This window comes from Falco peregrinus, chromosome 1, assembly GCF_023634155.1.
Source record: "Falco peregrinus isolate bFalPer1 chromosome 1, bFalPer1.pri, whole genome shotgun sequence".
Lineage (NCBI taxonomy): Eukaryota > Metazoa > Chordata > Aves > Falconiformes > Falconidae > Falco > Falco peregrinus.
The window spans coordinates 16,943,572-16,967,024 of NC_073721.1; the positions used below are offsets into that span (position 1 = coordinate 16,943,572).

Sequence of the window (23,453 nt, forward strand, 5' to 3'; positions counted from 1 at the left end):
GACAGTGGAAGAAAACCTGTTTTCCTTTGGATCTGAGGCCTACCTCCACTATAGCAATCTCAGCTTATTCCAGGGACCTCACAACACCCTCCCCTTCCTCCTTGCGCACCTTCCCATAGCCTTCAGCAGTTGCACCTGAACTCCCTCCTACTACCTGGAGGAGCCACACATATTTGTGGCAGCTAAACCACCCACCTGCTGACTGATGGCCTCCCTTCCACACTGCTGATTTCCCTAAGGCTTGTCAGATCTGGAAGAACTCCACTCCTGTATCAAACCTCGCTGAGAGAAACAGAAAAATTACTAAACCCCTTCATTTCGTAAGAAATCAAGGTAAAACAGAAAGGTACAATTTTATTCCGTGTATTTTGAGATTAACGACAGATAAGGTCCTCAGGGAAGCAGCTCTTTTTCAAAGGCAGGCACAAATACAGGCTTAGGAGAGACAACATACATCTCCCTCTGACTCTACAAAAGGAGGGTGCCAATCCCTCCTCCCTCATTCCTCTCTTTGCGAGTACTCTGATGACTCTTCTGTCCCACATGTGTAACTGGGAGCGAGGGATGGTATGAGTCATCTGACCCACTTCTAGCTGGCTACAGCCTTTTGCCTCCCCCCACATTGGATCTGCACACTTAAACATAGATGTGTCGGTAACAAGCTGTTTAGACCATCCCTCTCCACAACGCTGCCAGAGAAGCCAGCTGGACTGCTTATGGGTGGTCCAGACACCAGAGACATGGGAAAGAATAAAGATAGCTCTTAAACACAACGCTGAGAAGAGTTAAAGATGCAGAAAGTTGAGTGCATCTCTGTCGCCCATGGAAGAAACAAAAGCGGGAGGAGAGAAATGACAGCCACGGCGGCCAGCTGGCCAGCACCAGGAGTTCCCGAGCAGCTTCTGTCAACCTCAAAGGGTGGGACCAACCCAAAAGCTCCTGCCTGCCCAGTCAGTGGAGGTACAAGTTTATGGGAAAAGCAATTTTCAGCTGCAGTAGCTATTTTTAAGCCTGAAGTTTAAAGTAAGAGAAGTCTGAAAGAGGAGTGCATGTGTGATTATGGGGTGCTTAAAATACCGACAGAAAAATATTATTTTATCCCTGTTTCAAAATGTTTGAAGAAGTTTTTACGTGCACAAGTCATTGCTACACAAGCCCTGCTAACACCATTGGCTTGCTCTTAAGAGCAAACAAGTCATGAAACCCAAAAGCATCCAGGCCTAAAATACCCCACGTCTGCCCATAATAAACAGAAAAGGTGGGTATCGGAGCTGCACAATGCCCTTTTCTCAACCCTTACCTTCATGGCATTCGAAACTTGAATTTCTAATAGATCAAGTAAGATTAATGCAGTATTAGATCCTGAATCCAAGGTACCCACTTCATGATTAGCCAGAAAGTATTACTTCAACAATCTTTAAGGTGTGTTAAGACGTTTGACCTGCCAGCCCTCAAATGTGCAATGCACAGTTAGAAAAAGAGCAAAGTACACATGCCTATCACTGTGCATGTAACACCTCCCACAGGGGATTTCTCAGTGCCCTATCTTTACATCTGCAACCTTCAGCACAGAGGTAGACAGCCAAGACCTTACCGTTTTGAAACACTATGGCAACCAGTCTTGTCTTAAAAAAATAGTTGGTCTGAAGGACAATATAAGTAGGGTGGCTTAAAGAGACATTTCACCACAGAGAAGAACTGAAGTATGTTCTTGATTCCCTCTTGGCAGGGTTTGTTGTTTTTTTGTTGTTTTTTTTTTTTTTTTTTAAACCCAACATGCAGGAGAACTTTTTGAAGGCTGTGTGCACACCCTTCCACTTCCTTCCTTCAGTGGAGAAATACCCTCTTTGCAGGAAGTGTCATGATTGTGAAGGAACTTAATTCAAGTTCTTTGCCCTGTCTCAGCTGTGCACGTTTGTTCCAGTGCTGTGTACGTTTGTTCCTGTGCTGTGTGCCCACAAATCCTTTGGAAATAAATAATCATACATACGTGAAATGTGTATTTATTTTGTGTATGTGTATGGAAATACATAATCTATCACACACCCTGCTCTGCCTGATCCAGACACACAGCTGAAATACACTGATTGCTTGGGCAAAACACAAGTCTTTCTGGCTCTTTCCATAAGCGTATTTTATTATGGAAAAACATGATATAAACCACTTTTTGTTATTCTTTATTTGCTTGTCCAAAGAATAATGCAGTTGACTCCAGCTGCTTCAGCCAGTAACAGCAGAATCACACACTTCAGCCCGATAGTGCCCGTGACGGGTACTGCCAAACACCACCCAGACAAAAACACCACACTGATGAGGTCACACATACCATATGCTCAGCTTTAATGCTTCACATCCCCATCTATAGTCCTTCAAGTAAACTACAACACTTAAATTAAGGCACGATCAGCTTTGCTCCTGCTTAACTTACTACATGTATCATAACAAATACACACATAGCTGTCACAGAATAGTACAACTATCTTATTACAGAAACTTTTCAGTTCTAATTATTTAGGTCATGCCTGTATTTCTGTAGGCTTACTATAGTTCTGCTTAACGTATTTCAGTAACAAATATATTTGAAAGTGTGTTCATTTTCAATCTATAGCAAGAACCACTATAAAACTCAGTACATGTCAATTTTCACTTTATCACAAAATATACGTGATATATTGGCAATACAAAGTAGAGAAATATTAAGGATCTGACTGTACACATCCCATTTCAAGACTGTATTTCCTACAGACACTACCCTGACGTAGAAAATGCATGTTGTAAATTTTATCTCTATCATTTCCTGCAAGAAAAGAATTTTCATTTCATTGCTAAGCAAAGTACCATGGCAAACATTCATATCTGCTTTATCCTCAAGATCCCCTTGTTACCACCATAAAAAGAACTACATGACTAAATGGTCTGACCATCCCAGATTAATGAATGAGTCACTCCTGGTCACACACAGGTTTCACGTAGAGAATAATACTGTTTGTATCCTCTACGAAGCAACAAAGATAAAAGCCACCGGAAGCAAGTTGTAGGTTGGTGTTTAAGGCACCACACATACAGAATCCAAAGAACTTTTACGCAAAAGGGCAGGATTCAAAGCATTACACACATAAGGAAAAACAAAAATCACAGAACACATTTAGTTGTAAAGAACAACTTCACTGACAAGGGTAATCCTTGCTATAGAAAACCCTGAGAAGAAACGGAAAAAAAAAAATGGAAGACTGCTAGTATAGCACAGCTGCATACCCGACTTTTAATAATGATACTCATCTAGCTCTTATGAAGATTGCTGAATCTCTTAACAATTGAAACATGTTTATTTATGCAAACAGCAGACATGGCATGGGAATTCATGGTTCACGATTCCCCAGCCAGCCCTGCCAAAGTCTCTTTAACTCTTGTTCTTGAAGAACCACTTCTGGTAACAACAGTAATTTAGTTCTTTGCCTACTCCAACTTTGTTCTTCCTGCCAAGACTAAAAGGATGCCAAGTGTGCTGTTTTCTTTGCCTTGAGCAGTTGTCACCTTTAAACTGGACAGGCATCACCTTATTCATGAATCCCTTTAGCCCAATAGTTATGTTAAACGGCACTGCGGTTTTTGATCAGAACTGATCTGAAGCGAATGCATACCAATTGCCCATCTGCTGCCCATTACTAGGTATTACACATATACACAACGATGGGAAAAATTACTCAGTAGTTAAGAACTGTATCTGAAGTGAAATGGAGTCTTCCCAACAGATTTGAACTTTTGTTTGTTTTGGCAGAAAGGTACTGGAATTTTAGGCACTAACAGCAAAATGCAATAAAAAAGTGTTTAGATCGCCATGGTCTCCAAAGACTTCATATTGAAAATGTGCAGCCATGAGAGCTTAAAACCAAAACCTAAACACAATTAGAATGACTCAAAGTTAACTCATCTCTGCAAGAATGGTTCCTCAGTTCTGTCTTCTGCTCATAAGCAGGTTAATAGTATTCCAAACCAGACAAGGGAACAAAAAGGCCCTTTTTTTCTTTTTAGAAAAGCAGATCTTCACAGAAAGTTTGCCGAAGATTTATCTAGGACCTGTTTTCATGGCAAAGAAAAGGAAGGCCTTCCAGAAAAAAGGTACAAGTAAAAACTACTTTAATTAAAGTAACTGAAGGCTAGGAATGTGATTTCCAGCATTAACAAAAGATAATAAGCAAAACTAATAGAAACAGTCCTCCCACTTCGGGCGTCTTTCAGGAGAGAATAGTCTCATAATGATCAAGTTAATATTTGTGTCTAACACACTGCTGGGTACATAATTCAGTTAGCACATTTTAAAAAAGTTTCTGTTCTCCTAAAGACATTACCATTCAGTAAGGCTCTTATCTGTACCATTTACTCTTAAAACTTGGCATTGAAACATTGCTAGCCCCAGACATTTCTAAAGTAACTTCTAAAACTTCCTAATAACCATCCAAATAAAGAAATCTTTGCAGCACTCATCAGTGAGCTCAATGTTATTTTGTGTTTCTGCATTCAGTATCTGAGCACTATCCAGTTTAGATGCAGATTCTTTATGCCTAGGCACTTAAATGAAATCTCCATCAGAAACCTTCTTGCAATGTTAAAACAATTTAGCCATCTCTTGTCACCGAACTACGTATGACTGATGCAGATCAGTAGCCTCCGTCTCAGGCCTCAATAGGTAGCCATTTGCTCCACGACAAGGGGGAAACAACCACGCCTCTCACAGAGAGCTGTCCTCTACAAGTCAAAAAAGGAGGTCAAGAGTCAAGGAGACCAAGCTTGTATCTAGAACTATTTTTCACAAGCTACTGCTTTGTACCAGTTTTTGGTCAACATCTCTATTAAAACTGAAGTTGCTAATGCTGTTGATTACAGTATTACCTACCAAGATATTATAAAGCCAGCTGTTCATGTGACACATTTTCAAAAGTGACACCTTCAATTTGTATGTTCTTTTCCAAATTAAGGTGCTTCTGTGTCAGTCAATACTCCTTGAAGAGAAGGACCTAAAATGCATACAGCATCACTATGTTACTGCCAGCCAGACCTGGCAACAGGACCGTTTTACAAAAGGCAGTCCTTCTCGTATATTCAATTTGTTTTGCTCAGCTCATCTTGTAAGAAATGATCCACTGCCAAAAAGAGACTGATTACTGTTACTGGAATGAACGTTATCAGAGACATGATCTTGATAGATTTCAGGCAAAGGACAGACACTAGCACGAGTATTTGCTTTGTAAAATGAATCTGGAAGATTGCGGCTGGACTCTGAGGGTGAATTTACACTTCACAGCTCAGCTGATTTAAGAGGTCGCTGCTGCCAAGGAGGATATCCCACTCTGCGTTGCGTCATCCTGACCCCCTCCCTAGAGAAAGCCACAGCACTCGCTGCACCCTGGGCTAATCCAGCTCAGCTCACTAACATCACAAGCTTTTTTTCCTTCCTCCTCCTGTTTTTGAGGATCAAGGTTGTGCTGCTTTTAGAAGCCTGAAGACGCCAGCACAGGGTCTGATAGTGGCACTGTCCTCTGCGGCACAGCCAAGCTGTTCGAGCAGCTCGAGTCGTAACACGTAACCTCACCCCAACAAGAAGCATTGAACTCGTTTGGCTTCCCCACCGCAGACATACAAAAGCACCAGCCCCTTCCACAAACTCACCCACCCTCTCTCCTTTCCCCAGGAGTCTCTCTCAGTAACTTCTCTTTTTCTAGCCCTGTATTTGGTACTGGGGGGGGGGACACGGACGTCTTTGGTGAAGCAGGAGGGAAGAAGGGGTGTCAGGACACAATTACATAGCATTTATTCAGGGCCATCTGTTATTCCAAGTCTCAAAATACTATTTCTGTATCACCGCAGTGTACCATCCTAGCCGTAAGAAAGAATCTATGGCTACTCTAATTGCAATCAGTTCAGTACGAGTTGAGGTTCCAAATGTTTTTCAATTTGTCACATAAGAGATTTTTAGACCACCTTCTAAGGGCAGGGGGGATGACTGCTTCTCGTGTTCTTTAAATGCACACACATTAATATATTAATGTGCTTCTAATTAATGAAGGAGGCATTAAAACCAAGGACACTGGAAATCTTAGCAGGCTTAGAAACACTAGCAACTGCTTTTTTTTTTCTTAAAAACTGACAGTTTCTGCTTTTCATTCTCAGAAAACCAGTAAGTCAGGTATCACTGTAGTGCAAATACCTAGAAATGAAAGCCTGGCTTCCAAAGGATGGATACTATCTTTTATCTGCTCCACAATTAATGGTATCGGTTAACCTTTAAAGGGGTCAGGTATTTTACTTCAAGGTGGTTCAATAATATTAATTGCATAGTACTCCTTGACATGAGCAGATTCACTAGAATCAGATACAGTACCCAATATAATCTTTCACAAAATGAGCAACAATCTCTGCCAATCATCAATAGGAAATCATTCCTGTAACACAGAACTTGACTATAAAATGCACTTAACAATAAACACATGGATTTTAACTAAGCTCGAAGGACAGTACTTATACACTAACTAGATTTCTTACCTGATAGGGCTGAAAGGCACTATCTTCAGTTATAAAATCCAGCTGCTTGTCCACAAGGAATTCTACTGCAGTAATTGAATTGTATACACTTTTTCCAACCAAGGGCTTGAATGTCTATTGGGAAAAAAAAAAAAAAAAAAAAAAGAAAAATTAACCAATTAAAAAAAAAAGCTCAGCACATCAAACCCCCAGGACTGTATAAACACTGACGTAATTCTACCACTAAAACATGTTAAAACAGAGTAGCAATTACTAATTATTCAAGAAAGGAAGATTTTGTGTTTTGTCGTTTTTCCTTTGTGCCATTGCTGGAAAACCAGCTAGAAAAGGGAACTATACCATACGTTCCTCCTTTCCCTCACTGTGCTTGAGCAAGAGTGTTTACCACAGAAGCTCAAAGTACAGGAGCACGATTGTATCTTAAACATACAGCTTAGCACGCAGATCCTCTCCTTCTGCCTGCAGGACTAGCTAGCGCAGTGGTAATTACACTAAGAACGCTGAAGTGGAAACAGACTGCAGACGTGAAAACGCTCCCCCCCTTCCTGTGCTGAAATCGTTCACCTTGCCTCGAGTCAACCATCTCATTTCCCTGCCCATCTCTGCAACTGTTCTGACTCTGCTGCCTGCCACCCCCGCAGCCGCTCCTCCCTGCAGCAACCGGCTGCTCCGGCGCAACGGCTTTGGAAACGACAGCGCCCGGTCCTGGGGCTTTTGCACTGGGGCCAGGAGGTTTCCTGCTTCCTCCCACAAGCGGCCCCAGTGCAGAAAGCAGGCGTGGAGGAAGGGGCACAGGGAAATAACGGGTTGCACGATGCCCCCGTACAATCTTTGCCCCAAAAACACCCTGCCTCATCCAAGCGCAGCGGGATGCAGTAGGCAAGCGGGGAGGGAGCCATGACTTCAGTGGGTCTCCGCCGAGAGGGGGACAAGCTGGCGGTCCCCTTCCCTGCTGGCTGGGTTTCCTGAAGAGAAGCGCAAGGAGAGCGTGACTGAGCGGGGATGTACTGCGAGGGGATGAGTCAGGTGAAAAGGAAATCCCAGCGGATGGGGGGGAGCGAAAATGCTGCTCTGAAGACAGACAGGAACTGCAAGAGGAAGGCACGGGTGAACAAAAGAAGTGACCAGCAGAAAGAACATGCAGGATACAAGGGGGAAAAAAAAATACGGGGAGACAAGAAAAAAAAAAATATAGAGGAAAGTTATTCTACAGGACAAAAAAAAAAAAGTAACGAGGGAAAACAGGAAAAGAAGAAAGCCCTTTGAGACAGATTCTAAATTTAAAATGCAGGATGAAAAGACAAAGAGGAGAAACAAGGGCAGGTCAAACCACATGAAGCGTTGTGCAAATGCTACACCAACATCTGTGAGATGCCGCTATCGCAACAGGACATCACTAGCTCACATGCCAACACCCCACAGCAAAAGACCCCCAGTACTTACAAGGAGAGGGCAGGATCACTGCTGCCTATTTACAGATGGGGAAGCTGATGCAGGAAGCAATCCCCTAACTTGACAAAAGCCACCTAAGCAGGGCAGCAGCAGAGTCAGTGACCTGCCCTCAGCCAGTATGCAGGCAGCTCATAAGAGATGCACTCAAGGTTTTATCAGACTTCATTACCTACTTTACGAAGGTGTTGCCTTGCGATTAGGCTAAATATAACTCAAGTCTCTCTGGAGCTTCAGCTTTGGCACTTACTAAACAAATGAGAGAATACTTCACTGGAGATACATAATACTTTATAATAAATATATCCAAGCCCACAAATACTCAGATTTAATGCCATGCATTCCTTTACCATTTTATTTCAGGTTTCACTTCAGCTGTTACCTTTCCTCATGCAAGCAAGAAAAAAAAAACAACAACCTATCAGCCAGTCAGCCATCTCAACAGGGTAACTAGATTAAAGGGCTGGAGGGTCAGGATAATATGATAATATGCTAACTGCAGAGTCTGAATAGTAAATAATTATTTAACCTCTAATAGTTAAGAAAGGGCCTTTGCTCTTGCATCACTTCTCTATAATGGATCCTGTATTGCTAATGGTTTGAGTTAAGAGAGGGTGGAGTTCACGTCATGAAATTACAAAGCACTGAGTGTATAAACTCACAAGCGGACAAACTTTTGTTTTAAAAAGTCAACGTTGTAGTCTTTCAGTTCTTAATTCACCCCTGCATCTTTGTGTACACTGTTCTACTTCTTCCGCGCTGGCTCCTTTCTAACTTTCTGTGCAATAGCTTTCAGGTCAAGAAACGTGTTTCCGACTACAAACAACAGGATATACCACATCATTAGCTGAAACGAAACAGTGTGGAATGCGGCTTGCAGTTATCATTCAGGATTCAGACAACACTACAGATTAAGGTATGTGTGAGCCACCAGTTTATCTTACTGCTGGTATTAAAAGAACCAGTTCCAAATATAGATCTGCGAGCGTGATTATTCTGAGAAGAGAAACGTAATGCCTTCTCACTTGCTTTCATAGATCTAAGCCTCTAGACAGGCCAACGCCCCCAAAACACGCATGTGGAAGATGCAGGCTATCCCACAAGCACAGAGCAAAAATATGTAAATAAATAAAGCAAAACTACGCCATGTCATACACCGCCTCATACACGGATGGCTGCTCAGTTGCATACAACTTGAGATTTTTTTCCAGACACTATCAGAAAAAAACCCCAACATTCCCACTATCAAGCAACAAAACCCCACCCTTTAATACAAGGCGGCCTTCCTAGGAAAGCAAAGTCCAGACGCCGTCAGCTCCAAGAGACAGGCAAGGCCACCAAGGAGATATCCAAACCAGGGTGGGTTAGGGATTTGAAAAATCTTAAGATGGAAGACATAACCAAGCTTCGCATCACATACACACAAAGAAAAACAGACTGAGAGCACAGCAGGCAAGAGTCAGCTACTATAGGCAAGCATGTGAGGCATGTAACAACATGAAAATGGATGTAAGAAGGTCCAACGAGCTCCTTGCAGACTTTCAGAGGAAGACGCTCCCTTCTTCCATTTTGAAAGTGGAGGGCAACGCTAGGGAGAATCAAGCGTACTGGCTGAAACCAGGAAAAACTGAACCTCCTCAAGCAAATATCTCACTTTCAAACTTGCATAAAGCTTCATTTTACCATCTACATTAACCCAACTCCCCAAGGACTACAATTAAGCAAAGGACTCAGGCACTCAACCTTAAGTGTCATCTGACTTCAGCACTCTTCCAGATGGCTGCTTGAAAAAAAAAAAAAAATCCCACTTTTTTTCCACCAAATTTCCCTGCTTGGCCAAAGGGAACATAAACATACACATACGTTGGTTGCTTTGCTACCAAGTTCCCCGATACCAAAAATAAAATATATTTCTTACTCCGCCCCCGCCTCTATCTCCCCATGATTTTCCCCAGCTCATGCAAGAAATATCCTCCCTATGGGAGGCATCTGGCACAGCGCTGAGACTGCAAAGAGAAGTTGGCTTTGTACCTTCCGGAAATCCAAGCAAAATTTTTCAGAAAATATTAAGTACCATCACTTCACAGCAAACAACCTCAAAACTACTCGACGGCATTCACCAAAATACTCGTGAACACAGTGGATTACTCACAGACTGCTTTTTCTAACGCCCAGTAACACAACTCATCTATTTATTTATCGTTTCAACCCCCCCCATGGCAACCACAGGCCCTGCTTTCCCCATGAAGCAGTACCTAGCAAGCGCACGGTGCATTTTTACCTCTCCCTAATGCAATTAAGCAGCTGGAGACGTGGTGAGCCGCCCCACCATGTGAGCAGGCAGTTCCCTGGCACCGGCCGGAGCTCCGGGAGCCGCCGCACCTCGGCTGCGAGCTGCTGACTGCCGGCTGCTGCAGCCGCGGCGCTGCCAGGCTGTGACACCCCGAAGGCTCATTGCAGCAAACGCTCGGGTTACAGCTGAGCTCGCAGCTGCTGCCCGGCTCAGCCCGCACGTACTACTGCCTCATGCGCCTCACTGGAGCTCGCAGCCTGCCTCGCCGGCCACCCTGCGCCTCAAGCCTGCTCCCCGCACCACAAAAGCACATTTTCCTATGCACATGAACTGCGTTTGCCTTCCCTCCCCCACCCCCAATCTCTCCGGAGAAATTCATACCGTAAGGAGAGCAGCTTTTCATAAGCTAAGGATATAGCCAAGGAAGCTATCCTTGAACTAAAACCTGTAACGTTTTACGGGTTTTCCTCTTCAAACCACCAAAATTGAAAAGATCACGTAAACTTATTTATACGTGCTATTCAGCAAACTTTCCCACATATTGTTCTTCAGCCTCGCTGTTTAGTCTGCAATAGCGCAAACACTGGCACCTTTTCATTATGACACTTAATCATTCAAAATAGCTGTAGCTCTCTTCCAAGGCCCGGTTGTTGCCATGGTTTGTACTCAAAGGCAGAATTACCGAGTGGAAAAGAGCACAAGATAAATAAAGCAGATCTGACATAAAAATCGCGCATCGAGTTTTCCCATTCGCAGACTATTCCGCCTGCATTCCCTGCGGAAGGGCCCGTTTCCAGTCACGGCGTTACTGCGGGCGGGACTCAGCCCTTCCCCGGCGGGGGTGTCGGAGCCCGCCAGCGGGGGAAGGCACCGGCGGGCCCGCCGCAGGCAGCCCCGCCAGCCGGGCCCCTGCCCCGCCGAGACAGCGGGGGTGCCGCATGGCACGTTACCGCGGCTGTTCCGTAACGGCGGGGCTCCCCACCACGACGGCCGGGCGAGCCCTTCAAGTTCAGCAGCCGGCCGCACCGGCGGGAATTCAACCTCGCTCACGGAATAAAATACCAAAAACCCACCCCACACCTCGGTTCCTCCAACTGCGCTCTCCCCGCTCCTGGGAAGGGCGCGGGCCGCCCCTGCGCCGCTCCCCCGGGGCAGGGAGGTGCCCGGTACTTACAGTGTCTCCGGCCCGGCCCGGGGGCGCAAAGCCCGCACCGCCCCCCCCCGCCGGGCCGCGCACAAAGCCGCCGCCAGCCGCGTGCCGCGCCCGCCCCCGCGCCCGCCAGAGCCCGCCCGTCACGTGCGCCGCCCCGCACACCGCGGGGCCGGGGGGGGGGACACGGACACACGGCAGCGCCGCGGGGCCGGGGGCGCGCCCCTCTCCGCCCCAGCACCCGGCAGGGCAAACAAAGACGCGCGGGCGCCCCTCAGAAAGTTAAGATGTCCGCGGGTGGGGGTGTCCCGCGGAGGCGGCCGCCGCCTCCCTTCAATGACCGCGGCGGATGCTCACACACACCCCGCACCCCGGGACCCCGGCCGGCGCCCCCCGCCCGTCGGTACGCACCTCGCTGGGCGGCCCGGCCCGCGGGACCTCCGCGCCCGCCTCCGCCTTTGAACTCACAAGGAAAATGGTTCTCGCCGCGCCGCTTCCGGGTCGGGCCGGGCAGCCGCGCCGGGGGCGGGGAGGGCGGGGGCCGGGGGAGGAGGAGGCGGCGGCGGCGGCGAGGAGGAGGAGGAGGAAGAGGGGGGGCGCGCCGCCCGCCCTTTGTGGGGCTAGCGCGCAGCTGGGCCCGCCGCGGAGGTCCCGGCGCGTCCCCGCTGCTGGGTCATGGCGCGCTGCCGCCGCCGCCAGCGCTTACATAAGGACGGGCGCGCCGAGCGCGGGGCCGGCCATGGCGGCGCTGTGCCGGGGCGGGGAGGAGCGGAGCCGAGCCGAGCCGCCGGGAGCCGAGCGAGGGAGCACGCCGGCGGGAAGGGGCGGCGCTCGGCGAGCGCGGCCCGCGGGGGCGGGGAGGCGGCCACGTCCCGCGGGGGCGGAGCCGAGGGCCACGTGTGGCAGCGGCCCGGGAGCGGGGCCGGGGCGGCCGGGGGCCCAGAGCTTCCCACCGGCGCGGGGGCCCGCCCGGTGCACGCCACACCTCGGCACCCCGCAAAACCCGCAGCCTGGCTCACGGCCTAAGTCATTCCCCCGCCCCCGCGTCTGTCCGGAGGGTGCCCTCCCCCCCTCGCGCAGGTGGGCTTGTTCAGAGGCAGCAGCGCTGCGGTGCTGGCCGCGTCCCCCCGCAAAGGCGAAGGAAGGGAAGGGCGGGTCAGGCATGAGCTCAGGGCCTGACTCGGGTCCAGCCGCAGCCGGAGCAGGGGCAGCGCTGGGCCGGGCCTGCCCGCGGGCCCAAGCCGCCCTGGCCAGCCCCAGCGCTGCAAAACGCTCCCCAGCACGGCCTTCTGATCTTCAGCATACAACCGATTTTCTCCTTGATGACACTAAAAAAACAAAGCATGTTCTCCCACTGTTGAACAGAAGTTAATGGCACTAGCCAGCTACTTGTTTACAGTTTTACATCAAAACATCAATCCACCTAAGTAACAGTCCAGGGGAAAAAAGTGCACAGTGCACCATCTAATGAGACAATGGTTTCCAAACAGAAATTTAGCGATAACGCCTGTTGTGCATTCCTTGAGTCTAGTTCACATACACAAGTGTGGATATAAAAAAAGAAAAAAAAAAAAGGAAAAAACAAATCACAAGGGAGGTTGCAATAGAGGCATTTATTTCCTCCAAACCCTTTAAACATAAACAGCTGTACATTTTTTAACTTCATGGAAAAAATACAAAGCACATAGTTTGCCAAGAAAGTATGAGAATAATGGGAAATCAATGCATGACTACCCCTCTGTTCTCATGTTGAATTACTCTAAATGATGTAAGGTTAAATGTGTATTCAAATGCTATAAAACATTGAGCTACGAAATAATAAAATACTGAAGTACAGTTAAAAATTTAAGTTGAACTGGAAGGCACTCTACCCACCACACACTCCAGCAACTGGATTTCTTCCATGACAGCTGTGATGCCGCACGCACACAAGCAGGGCAGGAACCACACTACCTGCACACCACCTTTGTGTGCCACCCAGCCTACGCTCAAACCACGTAACTGCAACGCTGGATTTTGCTTTGAAGGGATGCTGGCAGAGGTGGTTTACTGCATTGATTTTCCCTTTTAAGTGGTCTTCCTGCCCGACAGCCCAAGGCAGCTGAGCAGCCTTATATGGCTGCAAGGCTGAGAGGATGCAGCGGTGCCCTCAGCAGCCTCCATCTATTCCTGACCACCCAGGCCAGACAGTTGCTCCTCTCATCCCCAGCGTCCCTGTCACAGTCCCTCACCAGACTCGCTTGCCTTCGAGCTTGCTGCCTTCAACTGCCAACAGAGCATGGGGCTCTCCGACCCCTTCTGCTCCCCCAAAACACAACCCCTACCCCAGCCAGGCCACAGCGGGACTGCACTTCCCCAATCTCCAGAGAAAAAAAAATTAAAATGAAACATCTCAGTAACGCCACTTTGACCTAATTTCTTTCCAATTCTTTCTTCTCCACCCCCCCTGCACTGTGGTAGGGAGAAATAATTCATCAGCCACTTTCACTGGTACCTAGACGTGTCGTGCAGTAGCAGACTAAAATGCATCCTTGCTCCACATTCAGGGCCGCAGTGTGTACTGCCTCTGCCCCTTTGGTGCAAGAAGCATGCCCATTCTCTGCCACCAAACAGCAACAGGACAGCTTGTCAAGTGAGTGGGCCAGCTTTTCACAGACTTGGTTCTACAGGGGCTTCACCATCTCTAAAAAAAACCAATATAACCTGACCTGTCAGTAATAGCTGACAAGGAAATACCCTGAGCTCAGATTTTGTCAAGTAGTCAAGAAAAAGTATTTTTTCCAAACTTAATTCTGTACTTGTCTGATCTCCAATTTAAGTTTTAAAGCACATTTTAGATTACCTCCAACAAGTACTGAACGTCCCAAAGGCATACTACTGCTACCACCACCAAATTTGTGCCTCTCTCATACGAGGGTTTCAGGGGTTTGTTTTACCATTTCTCTAAAGTAAGAGTCCAAACACTAATAGTTATTTCAGGAAGGGCAAACAAATGAATTACACCTATTACAGAGTACAACATACTTCATGCTACTATTAAACTAATGGCACTGTGATAGCTGTGTGGTATGTAGTGCAACTGCCAAAGCAGGCAATCCTTAATAACATCCAAGACAGACACTGTTAAAATACAAATCACAAGACTGTCTGGAGGATGGGCAAGTTTGCCCATGTGGACAAAGCTTTATTAATAGACTGCGACTTAGTAACAATGAATATTAATACCCAGTGCAGCACCACCTATTCATTACCACAGAGGGATTTTGCTAAAGATTCTCAAGTGGCACCAGCTATGGAATATTAACCCCGCAACTCTATTTCTGAGCGTTTCACTTAAAGGCGATCTTGGTGAAAATTCACTAAGCGGGAAAACACCTTTTGAGAGTCTAAAAGTAATAATGAAGTTGCTACTGGTGTAGCGGCTAATGTTAAGTACACTAAAGCAACATACGACATTTACATCATTTACAGCTTACTAAATTTACCGCAATGTATGTGTGGATACTTAACAAAACACAGATCTGCCATGTGAAGGCAACAACACTGATTTTTAAACAAGAATTTTAAAAATTAGTGTCTTCAAGCATCCCAAAGTCTGTGGAAAATATTCCTATCCAAGCTTGGTTATGACATTTGCAAAATACAACACTTTAGAGCAGCTTACTTAATTGTCACATTATTTTAGCACAGTTTCCAACTACTGTTTGCTTCGCCTCACAATTGGGCCTGAACTCTGTTGAACAAGCCATACTATAAGCTTGCAGAACAGAGCTGCCTTTGTTCTTTGGCACTGCCAGTCCCCTATGGAATCAGGCAGCACAGTGAACTGCACTCGGCAAACAATCCCTGACCTTCAATTACTGTCTTGGCTCGTTGCCACAGGATACATGTATTACTGGTAACACAGTGTGCCCTATTTTGCAGATAATCACTAGAACTACAGATAATCATGAAAATCGATGGCAAAACGCAAATGTTCCCTTCCTAAAGCCACAGCTGTAACTTCAAGTATGGCAAAGTGTTCCTCTGGCATTCCACAGCAGCACCCCACAGACACCCTCGGCTCAGGCTCAGGCCATGCACACCAGGATGGCGGTACCGCAGGTTTTGTATTTTTAGAGACCGCATGAAAAATTCCAGGTGGCATATGGCTTCGCCTTCCTCTGCTGGAGGTTTTCAGTTTGCTTTTTGTTTGCTTGGAGGCGGAAGGCACGCCGGGTTGTGCTGGCACGGTTTTGCAAGAGCTGCTCTTTTTTTTTTTTTTTTTTTTTTTTTAATTTCCTTTCCCCCCTCCCTTTTAAAACCCCTGGCAGGTTTTCCACTCGAGCGCCCAGACACAGGCGGCGTTTGCTGAGCGGCCGGTGCCCGAGCGGTGCGGGCAGCGCCGCCCCCCCGCCGCCCATTGTGGCCGGGGCGGCAGCAGCTGCAGCGCGGGCAGCCAGCGCCCGGGCCGGGGGGCACTGCGCGCCCCGCGCTGCCAGCAACGCCGCAACGACACGGGGGACCCAAGCACAGGCGGGGGGTGCTGCTGCAGCCTTCCCGAGGGCAGTAACCCCTTCAACTGCAAACCACACCGAGAAACCCGCCGGTGCCGTGCTGCTGGCCAGGGAAAAGCACGTGGAGAATACTGGGAATGAGTATTTAAACTTTAAAACAAATGAAAATTATTCAAATCGGCCTTCATTTAAATTAGCGCTTCTGTACTTATCTTCTTCCTCTCTGTGCTGCCCTGCATTTGCTTAGCAAGCAGAACGGTTCTATGGCAATACTCTGGCAGAAACCATCCAGCGTAAGGGCAGAGCTACGGTCCGTCTCATGTTAGTGGAGAAATTAACTTTCTGATTATGTATTTGTGCACACTGAGTTCAAACGGTGTACTTAAATGCAGAAACCGAAGTCCAAAGGAGGAATAACGTGTGAGAAATAATCATCACTACTGAGGCTGCAGCACAGCAAACAGACTAACTGGCATTTAGGCCCCAGTTCATTTGGCAAATGCTTCATGTAAATTCTCCTTTTTGGTTACGGAGATGGACAGATCTCACCTGGAGACATCCAGACATGCAAAAACTTCACCAGGCTATCTTTAATAATTTTCCAAAATTGAGAAGCTGAGGGCAATAGCGCACATGGAGGAAACATGAGCAACTACCGTTAATACACTGGTGTTACCAGTGCCAACTGATCTTACAGTGTATTTCACATTAATCAGATTTAAAATATGTTTTCTATCTTCACAATATTTTTCGATCAACTTGCAAAATAACTTTTATCCTTCCCTGGGCAAGCACCATGGAGTTTAATGCTGCATGCATCAACATGACTCTGCAATTTTCCCCATTACTTCACCTCCATCTACTTCATCATACCAGTACTGTAATTGCAGCTCTGGGAATACACTCTGTTAGTAAACTTGCGCTATTTTTGTGGCTGAATTGGTGTCCCTGCTGCAACAGGAGACCAATAATCTTGGTAAAAAAAACCCCAGAAGTATGGCATTAAAAAAAAAAAAAATCATCACTGCAGGCAATAGTATTGCATGAGTTTTCTTACTTGCTGCAGTTTGCTGCCAGTGTTTAAATGATCTGCAAACTTCAGAAACTACAGATTTTGACTGTTGGCAAATAATTTCAGATTAAGTTGCCTTCATTTCTCCTGTTACAAAACCCCAATCCTTCATACAAATTCAACTCGTTCATTCAGGTCTAAGCTACACAAGTAGCATTTTTCATAATTGCTGCCCCTAGTTTCTTTTCTTCCTAGCCCATTCTACACCCTCCCCTAATTCAGTTTCTGCTAGCAGCCTGTCACTGGCATTTTTCTCTCTACCTAGCCTCTGCAGTATGCCACTTACAGATACAAATCCTTATACTTAGAACCTACAGAACAGCGCTCTAATTCCAGATTTATGTTCAAAGACAAAATACTGAGCAGTCTCTCAGGCATCCCTGTGTGAATGTCTGTCATCTCAAGCCCAGGACTGCTGTAAAAAACGTCTGTTTTCCTATGCCCTTTCCCTTCATTAGCTTAGCAAAAATGCTGTGACCCTGCCACTCACTCAAATTCAGTAACATCAATGTAATCTTTAAGTGTGACCTGGTTTCTCTCACTTCTGGGTCCAGGTTACACTGAACTCCTGCAGATATTTCTTATAAAGCCTGTAACACACATGTTTTACTACCCATCCCCATAGTTCAGAGCACCAGCCTGCAGTCATCCTTCATTTTGATTACTGAAGCCTCCTTTCCTCTGGCCTTAATAAATGCATACATGTTCAGATCCATTCAAAATGCCATCATGAACACCTCCAGCCCATCACATCCACTCTTGCACTCCTTACCCCAGCAGTCCCATCACATCAAACTGCACTTTCAGAAACAGCATCTCCCAAATCCTGCTGTTGCTTATTTACCAATTTCAGGAACGGCTTACTGGCAACACTTGCAAAGCTGAATCACTGACATCTTTCCATTTTCTCCTTTAAACTCTGCTTTGCTGTACTGACCTCCGAAACCTTGACAAGGGCTTGGCCACTGCTTTATAGAAGCCTCATCTTCCCTCATCAGCAATGCCTCCTATTTCCCATCTGCCTGTCTCTGTGTGTCATCTGCCCTTGACTTATTCTCAGATTTTAAGTCCATGGAGAAAGGAAACGCTTTCATTCTGCGTTTGTTCTACAACTCGTTACACAATGAAATCCTCGATTTTCATACGAGTTCCCAAGTGTCATGGTAATGTGCCACAACTGTCATTAACCTTGGGACTCGATTCTGTCTTCCACAAAGCAAGCACAACAGCTTGAAGATCACAATGTTCTTACCCATACTCTTTCTGCAATATTCATCAAACCCTTTTTAACTTGGGTGCCATCCACATTTTTCAGTATTCATGCTTCTCCAGCCTTCTTGCTTCCCTCACCAGAATGCCAAACTCCCTCCAACTCATTTCCTGGCTTTATTCTCTCCTTCCAACCCGATCGTCAACATTCACAATGTTATTGCATCCTTTTCTCCCTGAACTTACTGGATGTAACATGCATTTACCCAGCCTCCTTCCAGCCTCACCTCCAGAAAAACAACTTTGAGAACATCAGTTTTGGGCTTCTTACATCCACTGAATTGCTGCTCTTCTGATGCAGCATCCAGCACTGCCTCCCTCTCGTACCAACTGAAGTCCATTACAGAACAGGCCTCCACCTTTCACCCTCCTACTACTTCCTGCCCCTCTTGTGCTACATTCCCAATCGCTCTCTGAAGCACCTCTCACTTCCTGAGAGTCACACAGATCCTGAGAGTCACCAGATAAAAACTCTGGTTTTATTCCCCAGAGCTTAAAATACCTGCCTCACCTTTTTTCATCTCACCCCCCTACATCCTTGTCCACTTTGATTTCCAGAGTGCTATTTTCCCCCCAAATTCTGCCATTTTTTCAGTTGTTCTGTCCTACCATTCCCCCTCTATTTATCTTATTCACCAGCTTAAGTCAGCTTCCTGTCTCTTAAATGGGCCGTATTTTATTTTGCATTCTTTAATTTGCTCTATTTGTTCTTCTCCAAAACAACTCGGGTGCATCCTCACCACAGAAAGCTCAGCTTCCCACTGTAGTTCGGGCTTCCCGACTGCTCAGGCTGCTGGCAGGCCCTTTGGTCCAAGGCCACCTCCTGGCAACAAGCCACTGGCTCCATCAGAGGCAAAACGGGGTGCGGTTCTGAGGGAGCCTCACTCCAGGCATCACTTCCTCCATTACGGCAGTGGTGAGAATGCACCCCTGCTGGTATTTTCCATTCTCACAGTCCTACGACAGTATCCAAGCCACTCTTGTAATACGAAATGCTCCCCATGCGCCTGACGCCACACCCAGGGCATGCAACATATTCTTGACATCATGCTATAAAATGGTCACTTGAGTAGGCTGTAACAACTCAGCTGGAATTGCCTCTTGAGTGGGGGTGAAACTGCCTCTTGAAACACTGCTGGGGTCAGCAGAAAAAGATAAGTTAAATAGGAGCTCCTGTCTGGAGCTATCTGGAACAACAGAAGCCTCAAAACCATACAAAGAGGTGAAGTATAAAAACCTTGGAAAAAATATCAAGAAGCGAGAGCAGTATTTTAGAGGAACACATCCTGTAGAAGCTGAAAGATGGCAATACCTGCTTCAGATTATCGTACGAATAAAGTTGTTACACACGAATTTGGATTCCATTTCTGAGAAGCAAAAGACTCATCAAGGCCATTCCTCCAGTCTTTACATTTACTCCCTTTCACTGACAGCAGTGTATTTCCCCGTTTGTCAGGAGGCATAAGAGCTGTAGAAGAGGTACATTCAGTTTGCAATATATTCAGAAGTGGGGAGGGGGTATGTGTTGCTGAATAGTTAAAAGGCTACAACATCTATTCTTTCTTCCTTCCCTACTTCCACAATGTCTCAAAAAAACCAGGAACTCCATTTGCCAGTTTTGCAGGCTTTCTATCTGGCTACCTATGGATTCCCTTAATCGGGAAAGGCCACTCAGGGCAGGAGAGGATTACTCATTTTGGATTCAGTGCCTCTGTGCTCTCTTAGTCCCAGCTTGTTGGGAGTAAGGTTGTACTTTGACATTTCTCAGTGTTTTGCGATACATCCTTTTTATATCCTAAACACGTACACTTTAAGCATAAGAGTATCTTATCTTAAAAGTAGCATTTTCATATTTACAAACACTAAGACTTTAATATTAAAGTAACATTGATGCACTGTGTTTTAATTATCTTTGTGAAAAGCTTCATATCACCAAGACAACATGCTAGTATATACTCCTCAAAAATATCAGACTGTTCACCTCACCTTTGTGTGTCATGTAAGCACCGAGAGATACAATCTAGTTTCAGAGTATATACAGAAATACCTTTTAACCTTCTTGAGCAATCTGTTTTCCTGCTATGATTGTTTTATAATCATACTGTGACTTTGTCAGATTTCCTACACTGAGAGACAGTTGCTAATACACTGGTTCAGTTCCCGACTCTATAGTGAAAAAGGTTTGGGAGAGCTTCTCAAAGACAAAAAACCTTACAGGCATAAACCACTAAGAAGACGAGGTTAAAAGTTTACACTTGATAATAAAAAGTCTGATGGAACAGACGGGGCTTTAGTCAATATATCCCAGCATCAGGATAATGCTGAAATAATGATGAAACACCATCAGTCTATCTAGTAAACAAATTAAAAAATAACCTAGATATCATAATGGATTCCCTCCCCCCAGTGTTATTTTTAGATTCTCGCATCTGCCCTCCTACACGCTTGTCCAGTAGCAACCTTGATGGACAAATGCTTTTTTTTTTTCCTTTCAGGAAAACGCAGTACAGATGGTGCTGAAAGTATTTCTCTCTGAGATAACAAGTTTTCTGCTTTTTATAAATTCACTCATCTTCAAACTGTGACAGCTGTGAGTTTGAAGATAAAATCAAAATGATCCAGATCTTGTTCATCTCCTTTCTCTAGGGTCCCTGAAAGGTCACACAAATACATCTCACTTACAAGTTTCCCACTAAATGTGAAATGCATTTCTTCTCCAAGTTCAAACTTACTGGCATGTTAGAAAGAAGCAATGTACCCTGCTGCTTTTTTTTCAGATTTGTGTCTCAGGTCTGTATTGTGAGTTCAGGATCTTCTAGATCCATTTGTATGGTATATCAGACAGTATTTACCTCAAAGATCTATTTATAGCACTCATTACATTGCCTCATCCCTCCCCTGCTAGCGCACATGACAAGGTTACTAGCCTACATTATCCACTTTCACTTAGTCTCTCAGAGTAAGACTGTACTTCTACACCCTGGTTATCTTAATCATCCTCTCCCTGTATCCTGTTCAGTTTATCTATATTCTCCAGCATAGCTGACCAGAATTACGTACATTAGTTTAAAAGGACTCCCGAGGGCAGCTGCACGGGGATGCTGGCATGCCTCCATTCCAGCAAGACACATCTTGCATGTCCAAGAGTCACCCCTGTGATCACATCCTGACATCACACAGCAGGTTCACAGTCCTCCCCTGACTGCCCAGGAGGGCAAAACCTTCTCTGTGCCACCACATTGTGTTTTATGCAGTTACATTTTGTTCCATTTCTATGACTTCATTTCTCAAGGACATTCAGTTTCAGTCACATAAAAACCCCTCATCCGCTGCATTAAGGACTCCTCCTGTTCTGTACCATCCACAGATTTAATCAAGTTTAACCAATTAGTCCAAACACTTTTTTTAGTGAAAATGCTAATCAAGTCATTCCCAAACGTGAACAGCTATTAGTAGCCAGACCTGTTTCACCACTGCATTGCTCCACCTATTTCAACACCACGTTGCTAACATCTCGTAAGCCAATTCCTACCTGATTTACTGTTCACGCTACTAATCCCTGTCTTCCTGATTGTTCATCACTTGACATACTGTGGAATGCATTACAAAAGTCTAGAGGAATGATATGAATTACATTTTCTTGCCTCAGAACAAAGCTGACCAACTTTGTTCAGGGGGTCTACGATGTAGCTTTTCAAGGTGCTGATGACTAGAATAACCCATGATTAAAGGGGAAGGGGACGAGGCACACAGCAGATATAACCACTCTATTATTTGTAAACACTTAAAACAAGGCAATGAGTGAAAGCCAACATGAATTTCAAAATAATAGATCATGTCAAAGCAAATTTCCTTTACAGATAGAAGAACAGACGACTTGAGAAGCAGATCTATATCCTGACTTAAGCAAGGTTTCTGATACTGCCTCCTACGATATTCATGTAACACAAGATTAAGCCCAAATGAAACTAACATGGATGCATATCAAGAAAAAAGGAATAAACAAAACACCCTCAAAGCATTCAGAAATAATCACTAGCTCACTGTTAAAATGTATATCTAGAATGCAGTTCCCAAAGTCACCTACACTGGGTCTGCTCTTACTCACTGTTACTTTCATTAGTGACCCAGATGATAGAACATAAGACTACATTTATTCAATCAACAAACCACCAGCTTGGTGGGACTACAAATTATATTAGAGGACAAAAAGACAAACTGGACAAGTGGTCTGAGAAAAAAAGATGACATGAAAAACACTGCAGCTAAGCAGAAGTCAACAGCAGAAATACTGAACGGTGAACAACTGGCTAAGGAGAAATTCCACAATAAGAGAAAAAAGTTAGGTTCAATTTGTGAACTGCTATGAATTAACGGTATCATGCTATAAAGATGCAAACACAGTACTGGGATATATGAATGTTAGGCTCTATGAATGCTGAACACAGGTTGCACTCAGTTGGAGTACTATAAAGCGAGCGGAGTTTTGGATATTGTTCAAGACAGGTATGTTCTCAAAAGGGAGCAATAAAATAAGCACAGTTTTTTAAAATGCCATGGATTAATACAGACTGAAGAGCCTGGGAGGGGAAGACAGCTATGAAAACAGGATGCTGCAAGGAATAATTTCTTGATCTCTGCAGCAGACACAACAAATTTCAACGGCCTTAATTTAGATTAGATGATCTCAAGGTCTTTTTCAGTCTTATGATTCTCAAGTATCTGCAGGGACACTTACATCTCCCAAATAAAACAGCATTTAGAAACACATGCCCAAATTAATGCTATATTTAAGTCTGTTTTTATTATGCCATCTGCCCCTCTGCCCAGCTTCTCTGACCAACATCACCTGCTTCGTGGCTTCTCTCAACAGCTATAAACCGTTGGTTATTTGGGGGCTGCAATGCAAAAGGCAGACTCTCAAGACCTTGCTCCCCGGCAGCAAAGTTCTGGCACTCTCAAGAGCTGTGAGGTACCAGCTTGCCCCACCTGCACTAATCCCAGCCTGCAGATTCCCACCATGGAGCTGAATGGGAAGACTTACCTGCAGACTTTAGGAGAGGTTCTGACAGATCATGCTGGACCCTGAAAGCCACAGGCTGGCCTTCCTTGTCTAGAAAATTAATGCCTCAAAGACAGGTACTGGGTCACTAAAATTCACTCTTTGAAGTAGGTACATTGTAT

General features: G+C 45.5%; 1 protein-coding gene across 4 annotated transcripts in view; it reads right to left on the reverse strand.

The window, feature by feature from the left end:
* Positions 1 to 23,453, reverse strand: part of JMJD1C (jumonji domain containing 1C) — a 165,957-nt gene that overhangs the window by 51,142 nt on the left and 91,362 nt on the right. For 3 of the 4 annotated variants that reach the window (XR_008749917.1, XM_055819417.1, XM_055819426.1), the window contains one exon: positions 6,541 to 6,654. Coding sequence is in view for 1 of the 4 variants with exons in the window: in XM_055819417.1 (XP_055675392.1) it covers positions 6,541 to 6,654 (114 nt within the window). In the remaining 3 variants the exon portion in view is untranslated. Of the gene's footprint in view, positions 1 to 6,540; positions 6,655 to 11,843; positions 12,099 to 23,453 lie in introns of those variants that run through there. The other variant, XM_055819423.1, reaches the window with a different exon arrangement.